Source organism: Mytilus californianus, unplaced genomic scaffold (assembly GCF_021869535.1).
Source record: "Mytilus californianus isolate M0D057914Y unplaced genomic scaffold, xbMytCali1.0.p SCAF_10, whole genome shotgun sequence".
Classification (NCBI taxonomy): Eukaryota; Metazoa; Mollusca; class Bivalvia; order Mytilida; family Mytilidae; genus Mytilus; species Mytilus californianus.
In genome coordinates, this window is record NW_026262582.1 from 57,804,332 (window position 1) to 57,817,798 (window position 13,467).

A 13,467-nucleotide genomic window follows, 5' to 3' on the forward strand; every position below is an offset into this window, starting at 1 on the left:
TAAGGATTCACTATAGACAGGTTACTAAGGGTTCACTATAGACAGGTTTAAAAAGGGTTCAGTATATATGGTGAACAAAAGGTTCAGTTTAGACAGATTTACAAAGGGTTCAGTATAGACAGGTTTATACAGGGTTCAGTATATATGGTTAACAAAAGGTCCAGTTTGACAGATTTACATAGGGTTCATCATAGACAGGTTACAATGGGTTCAGTATAGACAGCTTACAAAGGGTTCAGTATAGATGAGTTAAATGTAGACTAACTTTTTTTTTAGATCCAATGTACAAACCACCCATGCCATCTGATGATGTTAACACAGGAGGTAACCTCCCATATGGTATGAACACAGAACCTGCACAAGGATATGGACCTGACAGCAGTAAGTTTTTGGTGGAAGAAGACTTCAAGTCTTCTGAAAGCCTTTACTGTCGGCTGTAAAATCATTGAACCGTTACGAGAACGTATGCCGTATCCCTTTCTGTGCTTTACAATTTCATAACAACTTCCGTGCCATATCTTGACACCGATGTTTACACATGATCTAAGCATTTGCATCATTTAATTAACGTCTCCTCGGAGACGTTATTAAGAATTGAACGATGGACAGTCTGCGGGCTGAATGCTTCTAACTACCTGATTGGAAGATATTACTGAGACGTTAATAATTAAAGTTCTTTGATTGGTTGGGACAATCCAAACGTAGTAAATGTCTGTCAATCCCGTAGAGTATCGGATTTGTACTCTCTATTTTAGCAATTAGATTTTGCCTGGTCACCAATCATGCATATCGGTACACAGGTAACTTTTATCTATAAATAGCCGAATCTCATGTAAACACACACAAAGGCCAGTCAAGGTCGTTAAACACTTCCATCATCATCAACACACACATGATTGTTTCGCATTCAATCCAGTCGCTCACTGTTACGCACATTTTATACACGAAAAACATAAGATAACTTGAACATGGTTATAATATTTAATGACGAGAGAATAAATTGTTTGACAAATATGTAAAGCATTTACAACCATGATTTGAAGGATTATTCCGTTGGACCTTATTTGATACATAACATTAAACGATATACTGCTTCATAACGTGTGTGGTAAAATTTGTTGATTGACATGCAAGGCTTTTCTGAATGAATTAATCTACAAAGCGAGAACACTTTCCACTTTCATCAGCTAAGAGACGGCTATCTTTTTTCGAAAAGCTATTACTTGTTTATTAGTTAGGCTTGAAAAACGATCACTATCGTTATGTTATAATTTCTCATGTGTTAATGTATTAACAGAAATATCAATGAACAAACTAATGTCTGTTGACGGATTCCATTTTGAAAGTACGTAGTTTTCATGTCGGTCATTGTCGGAATGTCCCCAATGATTGCCTTTATTGCCTTAATACGTTTCAAAGTTTTAGAAGTGATAAAAAACGGGATTTAACAACTGAATAGTCCAGCTCTTTACCGTTATTCGCCATTAAGGTACACACATTATCGAGGCTCGAGTACGGAACCAGTAATTTGTTGTTGTCAATAGTTTTATTTTCATGAAAAATTTCAGAAAAGGGCTGTGTGACTCCTGACTGAAATTGCCATTCCTACCCTCATACTTTTGTGTAAAAATATTAGATGAAAATCAAATATGATATATGGGTCAAGCACTTTAAATGAACGGGTTTGAAATGCTAAAAGAGTCAAGCGCACACGTGATTCTGTCAACTGACGGTGCATCGTTTGATGTGTAAAACACCAGCAGATTCACGTGTGCACTTGACTCTAAATTATCGCAATAACATAGCAAGGTCATCATCTGACATGACCGGTCAATCCTTGGCCTGACACATATCTGCATTGGATATATTTAGAATTTTCCAATATATGTTTATAATGAAAAACCCTAGTTTAAGCAAACTTGACTAAAATCTTGGTGGCACAGTTTTTTTTTTAAAGTTAACTATAGATCTGCCTTTGAAAGAAACTTTCAAGTGAAACCAAATCATTTACTGTTATGATTGCTTGGCGAAATTGCATTGCATGAAGTTGACCATGCTGAGACGAATGTATGAAATTTAGTTATAGAAAATTTAATTTGAATCAACAGTATTTGCAGATTTTTATGTTAAGTATAGTGTGTTTTGGTTGAGTTATGAGTATTATTATTTTTGGAAGAAAAAAATATGTCGAAAGCAATAATGGGACAAAGCAGGCTGGGTTGGTGGGGGCTGCTTTTATGGTAATTCAAGTTACCTTTTATGCATCTTCTTCTACCTCAGAGCAATCACCTCTTTGATTGTCAACTCTAGTCCTCAATAGATGTCTGATGATATAAACAGAACCTAAATAAGGATATTTACTTTCAAGAATCAGTGCCTAAATATGGGAGCTAACTTAGAAATTAATCCAGATATGGACATCTGAGATGAGTAGTTTATAAACATCAATATGGGAAGTAATTAAGAATCTCCACCAGGATATTAATGTTGAAGCAGCAAGGAACTCAAAAAACATCTGTTGATACTTGTATTGAACATATTCACTGAGTCTAAGGCTTTGTGGTGCCTGAGTAGATAACAAGTTTTTAGGGTAAAATTAATCTCTCCCTTCGACTTACTATGGTTTGACTATAAATATTACAGAGCTGAAGCTCCTAGTGTGTGTTGTTATAGTTTTAACATTGTAAGAATTATTCATTCTTTTGAAATGAAATTATTAGTATTTAGAATAACAAACTGAACTCCAAAATATTTTACGGTAAACAAAGTTGGGTTTTTTTCTTGCAGACTTGCCTTACGGCTATCCACCAGCACCTGCATCTGAAGGAGCAACACCATATCCTGGTCCACCAGGGGGGGCTGCACCATATCCATCACCTGCTCCAGCAGGGGGCTTTGTAGCACCCTATCCATCAGCACCAGCCAATGAAGCATATCCACCATCAACAGGAGGAAATTTGTATCCACAGTAATAACAATAGATTATTTAAGTAGTGCTGAATGCTTAAAGGAGCTTTTTTGTGTAAATTTAAAAGCTTCTCGTGGAAGTATTTTGCTGATGTCTTTTGTATTTTCTTTGATTTTTTTTTAACATAATGGTAAAAAAAATCAAAAATAACCCTAGTGAAGTCCTGGATTTTGCATGCTGTTATCATGAAATAGTCTTTAAGATTGCTGGTAATCAATTAGTTTTGTGCCAGTTATTTTCTATATTTTATGAGTAAAACAAATCCTAACAAATTCATGATGCTGCGTTAAGCCTTAAATTACTTTTCCTGAAAAGTGTTAGGTTGGAGTTACCTCCCTTTAGATGTTGAATATAAATTGATATAGTAAAAATTGAATAATCATAAGTTGTCTCGAAATGCAAAACGTATTTGTGTGATGCTAAGAAATAGAAAAAAATGTTGGGTTTTCCATGATTTCTGTCCTGTCTGGTTATGTGTAGAAATAATTTTTATATCCTTGACAAGGTATGATCATTCTTTCTAATATTATGCAAAACTTTTTTTATTTGAAAAAATAATTATTTTTCATTTATTGATATAAAATTGTAGATTAAAGATATAAACTACATATTCTAATTTCTATGACCCTGACTTTATTTTGTAACATGATAAATACTTTGAAAGAACATTTTGTAAATGTCACAAATAAACTTTAAACAGTCACAAATACCATATAGTAAAAGTATGATGTATTATTTATGCTTAAAAATGTTCATTGTTTTTTGTGAATTATTTTTTTGGTGGGAATGTTGAGCATCACTAAAACATTCTAAGTCAGATACTGTTTTTATACGACCGCAAAAATTAAAATTTTTTTGTTAAAACTTTCTACCTAAAATATACTTAATTTTATGTTGTCTCACCAGATAAAGTTGTGCCATAAAGTATTGTGTGAACATATTGGTCATTTTAGAAATGAGGTGGTCACTTGTTTTGTGGATTTGTAATAAACCTTGATTTCATTTACATTATTTGATGGAATGTTGGTTTCACTTAATGATTAATATTAGAACACAGGTGATTCATTTTAATACTTTTATGAATACCAAATTTCGGGGATTGAAGAAAAATTGTATTTTCATGGATTTTTTATTTCAATGTTTTGCCAAAGGCTGCATACAAGCCTATAGAACATTTGTACTTTGTTGGACATTTGAATTAATGGTTCACCTTTACCCACTCCCACATACCTGCTAACCTCTGAAACCTTCAAAGAGGGAAATCTCTCCCTAAGCTATGACAGCTGAGGGGGAGATTTTGCGCGAATGAAATTTTCAAGTTAAATATATGACCTGTTTATGTATTCATCTACAAAACGCCAATAAGAGTTAATAAATATACTTTATTTCTTCAATTCATGGTTAGGTTTTTTTTAGCCTTTTTCAATACCTCCGAGTCTCATAACTCATAAACATTCCAGATTTTGATTTTGTTGTGAGTCTCACACTAAACATGCTTTCAAACATTGTACAGACCACCAGAAGAAATCGAAAAGTTGATTGAGCATGATGTGCAAAAAGATTCATTGCTAAGTGAACTTGGTCGTAAAAATTGAAAATCTTTCATTCAAATCTGCATGACATTTCGATTTGCAGTTATCTATTTCTTCTTTTTTACACTGCCACTTGGTCCATACAAAGACCTCTATCTTGTTGGAGTTGACATACAAATGTAGCAGAACTGAATTTCGATTACTTCTATATTGAACATAAAAGCTACTGACCAAAATTTTCAAATGATCGCTGATTATTTATTTCTATTGAAAGTAATGAAAAAGCCAGAGAATTATGAACGCGGGTTATTCCAGGTCAAAATATCCGAAAGCAGGCGATTCTATACTCCCGCGCAGGAGCAGACCGGCAAGCGGGAGATTTCCGAAATTTCCTCGTTTTGCCCAGGAGACTCCTTCTCAAAACGGGAGGGTTGGCAGGTATGGTCCCATAAATAATAATCAATCCACAGTACAATAAATTCAGACATTTTGTGTCCATTTATTGTTGTGATTCTTCAACAATGAACAAAAATGTGAAATTAATGATAGTAATTTCAGGAAATGCTTCATATAAATTATGCTATAAAAATTTTGAAATGCAAGTTGGTTAATTTTTTTTTGCTAAACGTAATCCATCACAATTTTTACAAAATAAAAACATCCCTAACATTTCTGAATGTAGCAGTATGTGAATATTGAGAAAAATCTTATATTAATTATATTTATTTTCTTAATTATTTAATAAAAACTGGATTGCACATTAATGCAAACCTAACACTGTCTTACTTTATTTGTCTATACTAAATATACCATTATGCAATGCACACACTGTTGTCTGTTTATTTGTTTAGTATACAGTTATTAGCCTAGTGTCTGTCTGTTTATTTGTTTAGTATATAGTTATTAGCCTAGTGTCTGTCTGTTTATTTGTTTAGTATATAGTTATTAGCCTAGTGTCTGTCTGTTTATTTGTTTAGTATATAGTTATTAGCCTAGTGTCTGTCTGTTTATTTGTTTAGTATATAGTTATTAGCCTAGTGTCTAGTTATTCATTATTATTCTGTTTTTTATAAGAATATTTTATTCTTAAAATTGTTTTTTTTAAATATTTTGAGAGTTGTTATTGTTTTTACATCTTTATACCAGGTTTAATTAAATGAGCTTTGGCTTATTATTTTTTGTTTTAGTGGTTGTTTCAAAAAGGATAAGTTTATTTTCATTGGTTGATAAACTTTTTGAATAAAAATGTGTGTCTGATTGGATACTTCAAGGATCAACTCATATATCAGCTTCTTTTAAAATGAATTTGATAATATAACCGGGTGTTTGTTTGGTGAAAAACGTTGAATTTTGGAGGTTTAAAATTCTATTTTGAAAATATTTATTCAAATCTAAATTCAGTACATAATCAAGGAAAAAGATTGGGAATTTGCAACAATATACTATATGAAATTTATGATATTTATTTTCTCCACAGAACAGGCCTTATTTGGGCCAGATATAAGTGTTTAACTTTATTGTGCAATTAAAACAAAAATAGTTGTATTTTTTAATGCATGTTTTTTTATCTGAGTACCACTGGATGTTAAGCAGACAACTATCAATGAATAAATCAATCTGATTACCATAGATATTGTAGTAATTGTACGATATATATATAAATTTTTACTTATTGCCTACCCTGAAAAATTGGTTTGAAATGAATAGAATTGAAATATGATGTTATCTTTATTACATTTGTTGAATTCAAACAAAACCATGAAAATTGTGGCATTTTTGTATGTTATTACCTTTTATGATATTGTTTTAGAAGAGTGTCAAAGTAATGAATTTTAAATACATGTACACAATATATCTTCTTTACTTTTCTATGATCTGTAACAAGACATGCTATGTAGATAATAGTATACCACTGTTTGCAAATTTTTACATTGAGTACTACTGCAAAGTTTTCTGGAAAATTACGGTAAAAATTCCAAATTTTCACTTTCCTTTCACTAATAGTTCATACAATTTATGTATAATCAAGTGAAGACATAACATGCATGATGAGTGTTTGAACTTCTCTTTAAGCCATGTATGGATTAGCAAGGATAACATTAATTATTATTTGTTTTAGGCATATACTTATCTTTGAAACTAATAACACCTTATACATGTACTGAAAACTGCTGTAAAATTTATATTAAACATTGAAAACACATTTATATATCACGACACCTAGCTCAGACAAGACACAAAACAATCAATATAGATTATAACATAGTAGTGCTATATGTGAAACATCTTGAAAATATTTGGATAGTATGTTAAACCCACTGTAAATAATAGATAGTATGCAAAACACTTTGAATTATTTGGACAATATGTGAAACACATTGAAATTATTGTGCAATATGTGAAGCACATTGAAAACATTTTTACAATTGGTGAAAAACATTGAAAAAATGTTAATACCTTTATATGTGAGGCACCTTGTTTTTACTGCAAAATTAGAATTAGGCCTATCTTGATATCCTCATTCCCTAAAATAGTAAAGTACTAGTTACTTGTCTTGCTCCTATGCATACCAATATGATGAAATCAAGATTAACCTTTAGGTTTATGGTTGTGTTTTTATGTACTTGTCTACATAACCTGATAACTTTTTGGCAAGTTTTCAGCTGGTATTTGATACTGTTAATAGTAAATGAATGCCACACAAATTCAATACCTTTTGCAAACTCTTATCAGAAATATGTATGATGCAGCTGATTTTTTTATTTGCTTAGCATGATAATTTGATTGACTATATTGTTTTTACTAATACTTACTGGACCCCTTTTAGTGAAATTTATGGTATGGAGAGAATATTTGTTTTATTGATAATTGTATAAGATATACAAGGTGTCAGTTAATGTTATTTTTTGTAGTTGTTTTTCAGGTTATTATATATTTTTAACAAATTTTATCAATATTTATATACATGTATTATTAAATTTATATTAAGCTTTTGGAGTGTATCCAGCATATGATAACAAAGCATGTAATGTTCAGATGTATTTGATTCTTTTTTAAATATTTCAGGAAATATTTGGATAATTTCTGTTAAATTCAATTGATATGTAAGTAACATATATCTTTATGTACAGCTCAACATACAAAATTGTTGCTGTAAGCTTCAAGATGAAGAACAACAATTGTAGTACTGTTCGTCAATATACAGATGTATTATTGTTTGTGCTTATCATGTGATATTTTTTGCCTCACACATGTTGATCCTTTAAGTTTTCTGTGTAAGCTGTGATTTATTGAAGAAAAACTTATTTACATGTAATTTACTGAAGAAATTCACTGAAAATTCTTTGAAAAAACATCTGTGTAGCTTTGATGTTTAAAGAGTCAACTATATTTGAATAATTAAATTGTTGTAATTTTTAAAGGTGTACATAAATTATAGCTATATTTATTTATAACCATTTTCTTCTTTTAAAGCATTTAATCTTAAGGATGTTCGCTTGTCATGTTTTGGAATTTTTGTCAGATTTTCGGAATCCTCTGATTTTATCCATTTTAATGCCTTAAAAAAATTTGCCCCCTAACCCCTACTTTTCTTTTCATAATTTTATTACACATAGTTTAAAAAGCCATATTTGAAAATCCTATAAAATCCTTGTTATTTTTTCATAATTTTTAAAAGAAAAAGGGTGCCAATGTTTAATGTATGAAAAGTCTAGAGAGAATTATATCCCGCCAAATTTTCAATGGCTTATATCTTGAAAACAAGCACACGGACCCTTAATTTTTTCTGCTTTTTTAATTCCTTTGTTTATATACTATCAATTTATAACAGTCTTTTAAAAATCTTGTTATTTTAATACAGAGTAGCAAACATCCTTAATTAACATACTCCACTAGTTGTATGTTTTTCTTTTATTCTATAGTCATTGATAGATGCATTAAAGAAATGGTTGCATATTTTGCTTAAAAGGAAGAGGCATTATATACCAGAGAATTATAGACCTAAGACTCATGTCATTTCCAAAGTTGGTTCTTTCTTTATTTAATGAATTGGTCTTCCATTAGAATAGCAGAAATTTTAGTTTTACCCTTTGCCATGACATGATTTTACTACTTACAATTATATAGGCACACTAGAGTGTGAATCCTTTTTATTTTTAGAAGTTTTTTTTATTCTTTAATAGAAAATCTCAAAAATCCTAGACTCCAGTGCCTATGTCTAAAAAAGTTAACACTGATATTGTTTGTATAGCATTTTTAAAGAAGAAAGTTGAATTTCTCTTTGATTATTCTTCTAATAATGTATATTTTTACACCTCATGTTAGTTTCTCATTAAATGTTTAATCCAGATTTCTTTAATTCAGCTCTGAAGTGATATTTATACTGCTAATGTTGACATTATTACTGCAAATTTAATATCAGAATAAGTATCAGACAGTTAAATAAATATATAAGAACTGCCAACTTTCCTATCAGATTTTAAACATTTTTAGGAGATGCAATAACAAATCCCATATGGATATTTTGAAAAGTTGACAGGCATTGACTATATTTGTTCAAAATTTATAAAATTTTATATTACTATTAGTGAGGAAAAAAGCGTAAATATTGATAGAAGTTGAATCAGCTGATTAAAGATCACAATAGAACAACATTGTCTTTTATGCAACTTATGATAACAATGACTCAAGTTTCTATTAAGGAAAGAAGGGTGTATTAATTTCTGACTTAAAATACCATGGGGCACTATGCAAAACCCTTAGCAAAGGAGCATTGTGTGTAATAATCATTTTCTCTATATGGCCATGCTGTAATTAAAGATAGACCAATGTTTGGACTGTATTTCAATTAAATTACTTACTTATAACCTATAGTGACCTATAGTTGCTAACTCTACGTCATTTGGTCTCTTGTGGAAAGTTGTCTCATTGGCAATCATATTACATCTTCTTTTTTTTTTATGCCCCCGCTGTAAAGGAGGGGGCATAATGTTTTACCCTTGTCCGTCTGTAAGTCCAAGTTTGAATTTTGGTGGTGTCACTTTTACCGTTCTAGAGTTATGCCCCTGTATAAATGGAAAAATTGCTGAATTTTTCGTTTCCATTCTTTAACTTAAGTTTGCCTCAACCAAATGTTATGAAACTTATACACAATGCTTATTATTATATTTACCACAAAACTCAGATAGTACTAATTTAGGTAGCATCACTTTTACCGTTCTTGAGTTATGTCCCCATATAACATTATATGCAGGCGGGGGCATGATCTGTGTCCCATGGACACATTCCTCATTTATTTATTTCTTACCAGAGCAATGATAGGCTTGATATAACTTCTATGATATCAATCAACCAAGTACAATGGAAAGAGGAAATCATCATAGTCATGTTTCATTCTTTGTGGTTTCTATTCAGGTGATGAACTATTGGTGTAGTGTTTATACTGATTTAGTTATTGGATTTTTGGAACTTTTTTTGTAGACTAAGTAATCATTTTTAAGATAATATAATGACATGGATTGTAAATTCCACTTTTTAGAATTAAATGTTGTGCAATTTTACAGTTTGTAATTCAATGATTTTGTTACTGTTAATATTTGTCTCTCTGTTGTATGTTAATCATTCTGTAAACTATTTCATTTGTATTTTGAATTGTTCTTTTAATTTTACAATTAAATATTTACCTTTTCTCAACAAAATCGACTTTTCATTGGTTGGCATCCATCATCAGTATTTTTGTTCCTTTTGAATTGTTTCACTTTTTGCTATTCATGGGCCTTATATAGCTTACCATACAATATGGGTTTTGCTTATCATTGAAGGCTATATGGTGAACTGAAATTATCTTATCCTTCTTCATTGTTCTAATTTGGGGGAAAATTTTTTTGTTGGCAATTAAAACACATTTCCTTATTTTAATTTGATTATGAGAACAGGTAAGGTCTGAGTTAACTATGGAACCATAGCTTATATGGTCCTTATGATATTTTTCCACAATTTGCAGACTGCCAGTTTTCCAAAAATATCATACAGACCATTAGAGTTAAGTTCCGCAGATATGTCTAAGTAAGATATGATTTCCAATATGTCAGAAAAAATGTACTGTTTCATCTTCTTATATCTATATCTGTTTCATACAAATTGATTTCTTGCACCTTACATCAGTCTTTGCTTGTAAGAATTATTTTGAAATATTATTCAAAACACTAGTCAGATTTGAAAGTAACATCATATGAATCATCATTAATGTGTCAACTTTTGTATTCATATTTAATACAATACAGACTTGTTTGCAATATTTTTCTCTTTTAAGCATATACTGTAAATTCAGAAATTATTGCAAGGTTTTTATTATTGCGAATAATGCAACTGGGTGAGTATTGCAATAATAAGAACTCGCATTCTGATATCTGAATCTTATATCTGTATGCAGCTTTTCCAGAATTCGCAATAATTAATCTGGCTTTTATGTCCATTCTTCAAAAATCACAATAATAAATGCATGCAATAATTTCTGAATTTACAGTAGTATTAAGTTTTTGGTTTGACTGAATATCATCCTTCATGCCCCGATATCCTTTGTTCCCAAGTTGCATCCATCTGATACTTGATATTGACAAAAGAGGAAAAACAACTTTGTATCACATGCCATTTTTATCGTATATTGGTATCACGTCGTCATGTCCGAAGACATTTGGTTTCTGGACAATAACTTTAGTATTAGTAAATAGAAATCTATGAAATTTGAACACAATGTTTATAACCACAAAAGGAAGGTTTGGATTGATTTTGAGGTTATGGTCCCAACAGTTTAGGAATTAGGGGCCAAAAGGGGGCCAAATAAGCATTTTTCTAGTTTCCAGACAATAACTTGTGGAAAGGTGTATGGATCTCTCTGAAAGTATACCACAAGTTTCCATACCACAAAGAGATGGTTAGGATTGGCTTTTGGGTGTTATGGCTCAAACTGTTTAGGAATTAGGGCAAAAAAGTGAGAAAAAACAAGGGTATCCTGGTTAATGGACAATTACTTAAGTACAATGTTGTGTTTGAATTACCGCCCTTACACTGCTTTTAAATTATGTATAAAGAAATGTATTGTATTCAGATGATTAGCTGTCAATTTTATTTTTAGAAGATACTATTTTAATAATTTAAAAAATGCTGATTTAAGGTATATTAATTTTAGCCATGATTATGTATGTCATTTTCTATTTTAAGACTTTTATGATGTATTTAAATGGGTTATTATGGTTGCAAACTCCATTGGAAATTTGAATTGAGATTACGACCATATCTTGATGGAAAGAATTTTTTTTTGAAAAAAGGGGGGAGGTCAATTCGCAACAGCATAGTGTATTGCACAAAAGCAAAAAAAAAAGGGGGTACGTTTTTTTTTTTGTTTTTTTTTTTTGGGGGGCGGGGTAATTCGCAACAGCATAGTGTATTGCACAAAAGCAAAAAATTTAATATAAATTCAAATCATATAACCAATTCTAAGTTCTTTGACTACAGTTATTCTGTGTCAGAAATAATCAAATTTTAAAGTAAATTTGGATTTTATTAGATAAATACTTACCATCATAAATTCATCATTCATAGATTGGAGATAATGAGAGATAAAAGAATTCTCATTTCTCCAGAAACCTGCAGACCTTCTAAAGATGCACAGTTAAACAGAGCCCAGGATGTAGAGATATCCCTAATATCATGAGCTTTAACATTAAAACTATCCAAAAGTTCTGCCTTAGAAGAACCATAAGCTAAAGATATGCATTTGCATATCCATGTAGAAATAGTTTTAACAGAAAGATCTGAGATTCCTTTTTTTATAGGAATAAAGAGTCTTGAATTAGAAACAGAACGTAAACTCTTCGTTCTATCCAGATAGATAGAAAGGATTCTTACTGGACATAAAAGTACAGAAATAGAATCGGTAGGGAGTGCAGGAATCACGACTGGTTTTGCACCCTTATCTGGAATATGATTCTTTGCCAAAAAAAAGCAGGATCAGTTAAAAGAGTAACAGAAGATTTATCCCTGTTAAATCGAAGACAAGCATCAGAAATAGAGAAGGCATGAATTTCACTCCTTCTCCGTCCAGAAGCCAAAGCTACAAGAAAACAGCATTTATAGGAAAGAAACCTTAAATCTATTTTTTTCTGCTGGTTCAAAAGGAGAAAGTTTTAAAAAGGATAAAACTAGTCCAAGGTCCCACTTAGGAACTAAAGTTTTTTGTCTTCGTCTTTCAAGACTAAAACTACGAACCAAAAGAGAAATATGCTCATTGTTTCAAAATCTGGACCACCAGAAATATGAATAGTTCTTGAAATAGCTGCTCTATATCCCTTAGTAGTAGAGGGACATAAACCTTTGGATTCAAAAAGAAAAACTAGAAAGTCTGCTAATTGTTGTACAGTGACTTGGAAAGGATCGATTTCCCGCTCACTACACCAATCTGAGAAGATTGACACAACTTTTTGGAATTTGGGGTCCTCAATGCTTTTCAACTTTGTACTTGTTTGGCTTTATAACTATTTTGATCTGAGCGTCACTGATGAGTCTTATGTAGACGAAACGCGCGTCTGGCGTATTAAATTATAATCCTGGTACCTTTGATAACTATTTACACCACTGGGTCGATGCCACTGCTGGTGGACGTTTCGTCCCCGAGGGTATCATCAGCCCAGTAGTCAGCACTTCGTTGTTGACATGAATATCAATTATATGGTCATTTTTAAAGGCAGTGCTTTAATGCCTTTCTGGTTGCCGGGTTAATCCTTCCTTCCGCGATATCCAACTTATCTACGTGGGGGGTCATTAGGCTCCAAGTAGATCCGGAAATGTTGAATTCTCTCCTCTTCTTATTGCGATATAAAATGTTTTTTGTTTCATTTCATTTACATTGGGAAATAGAGAAACGATCATTGTGTTTTGTTAGTTTTAAAAACTTTTGATATATTAGTA

At 31.2% G+C, this 13,467-nt stretch overlaps 1 protein-coding gene across 2 annotated transcripts in view; it reads left to right on the forward strand.

Annotated features, from left to right (window-relative positions):
• LOC127718901 (uncharacterized) overlaps nucleotides 1-10,199 on the forward strand; it is a 44,456-nt gene extending 34,257 nt beyond the window's left edge. For both annotated transcript variants that reach the window (XM_052224988.1, XM_052224989.1), the window contains 2 exons: nucleotides 277-381; nucleotides 2,788-10,199. In XM_052224988.1, the coding sequence (XP_052080948.1) occupies nucleotides 277-381; nucleotides 2,788-2,972 (290 nt within the window). In that variant the 3' untranslated portion in view covers nucleotides 2,973-10,199. The remainder of the gene's footprint in view (nucleotides 1-276; nucleotides 382-2,787) is intronic.
• The last annotated feature ends 3,268 nt before the right edge of the window (nucleotides 10,200-13,467 follow it).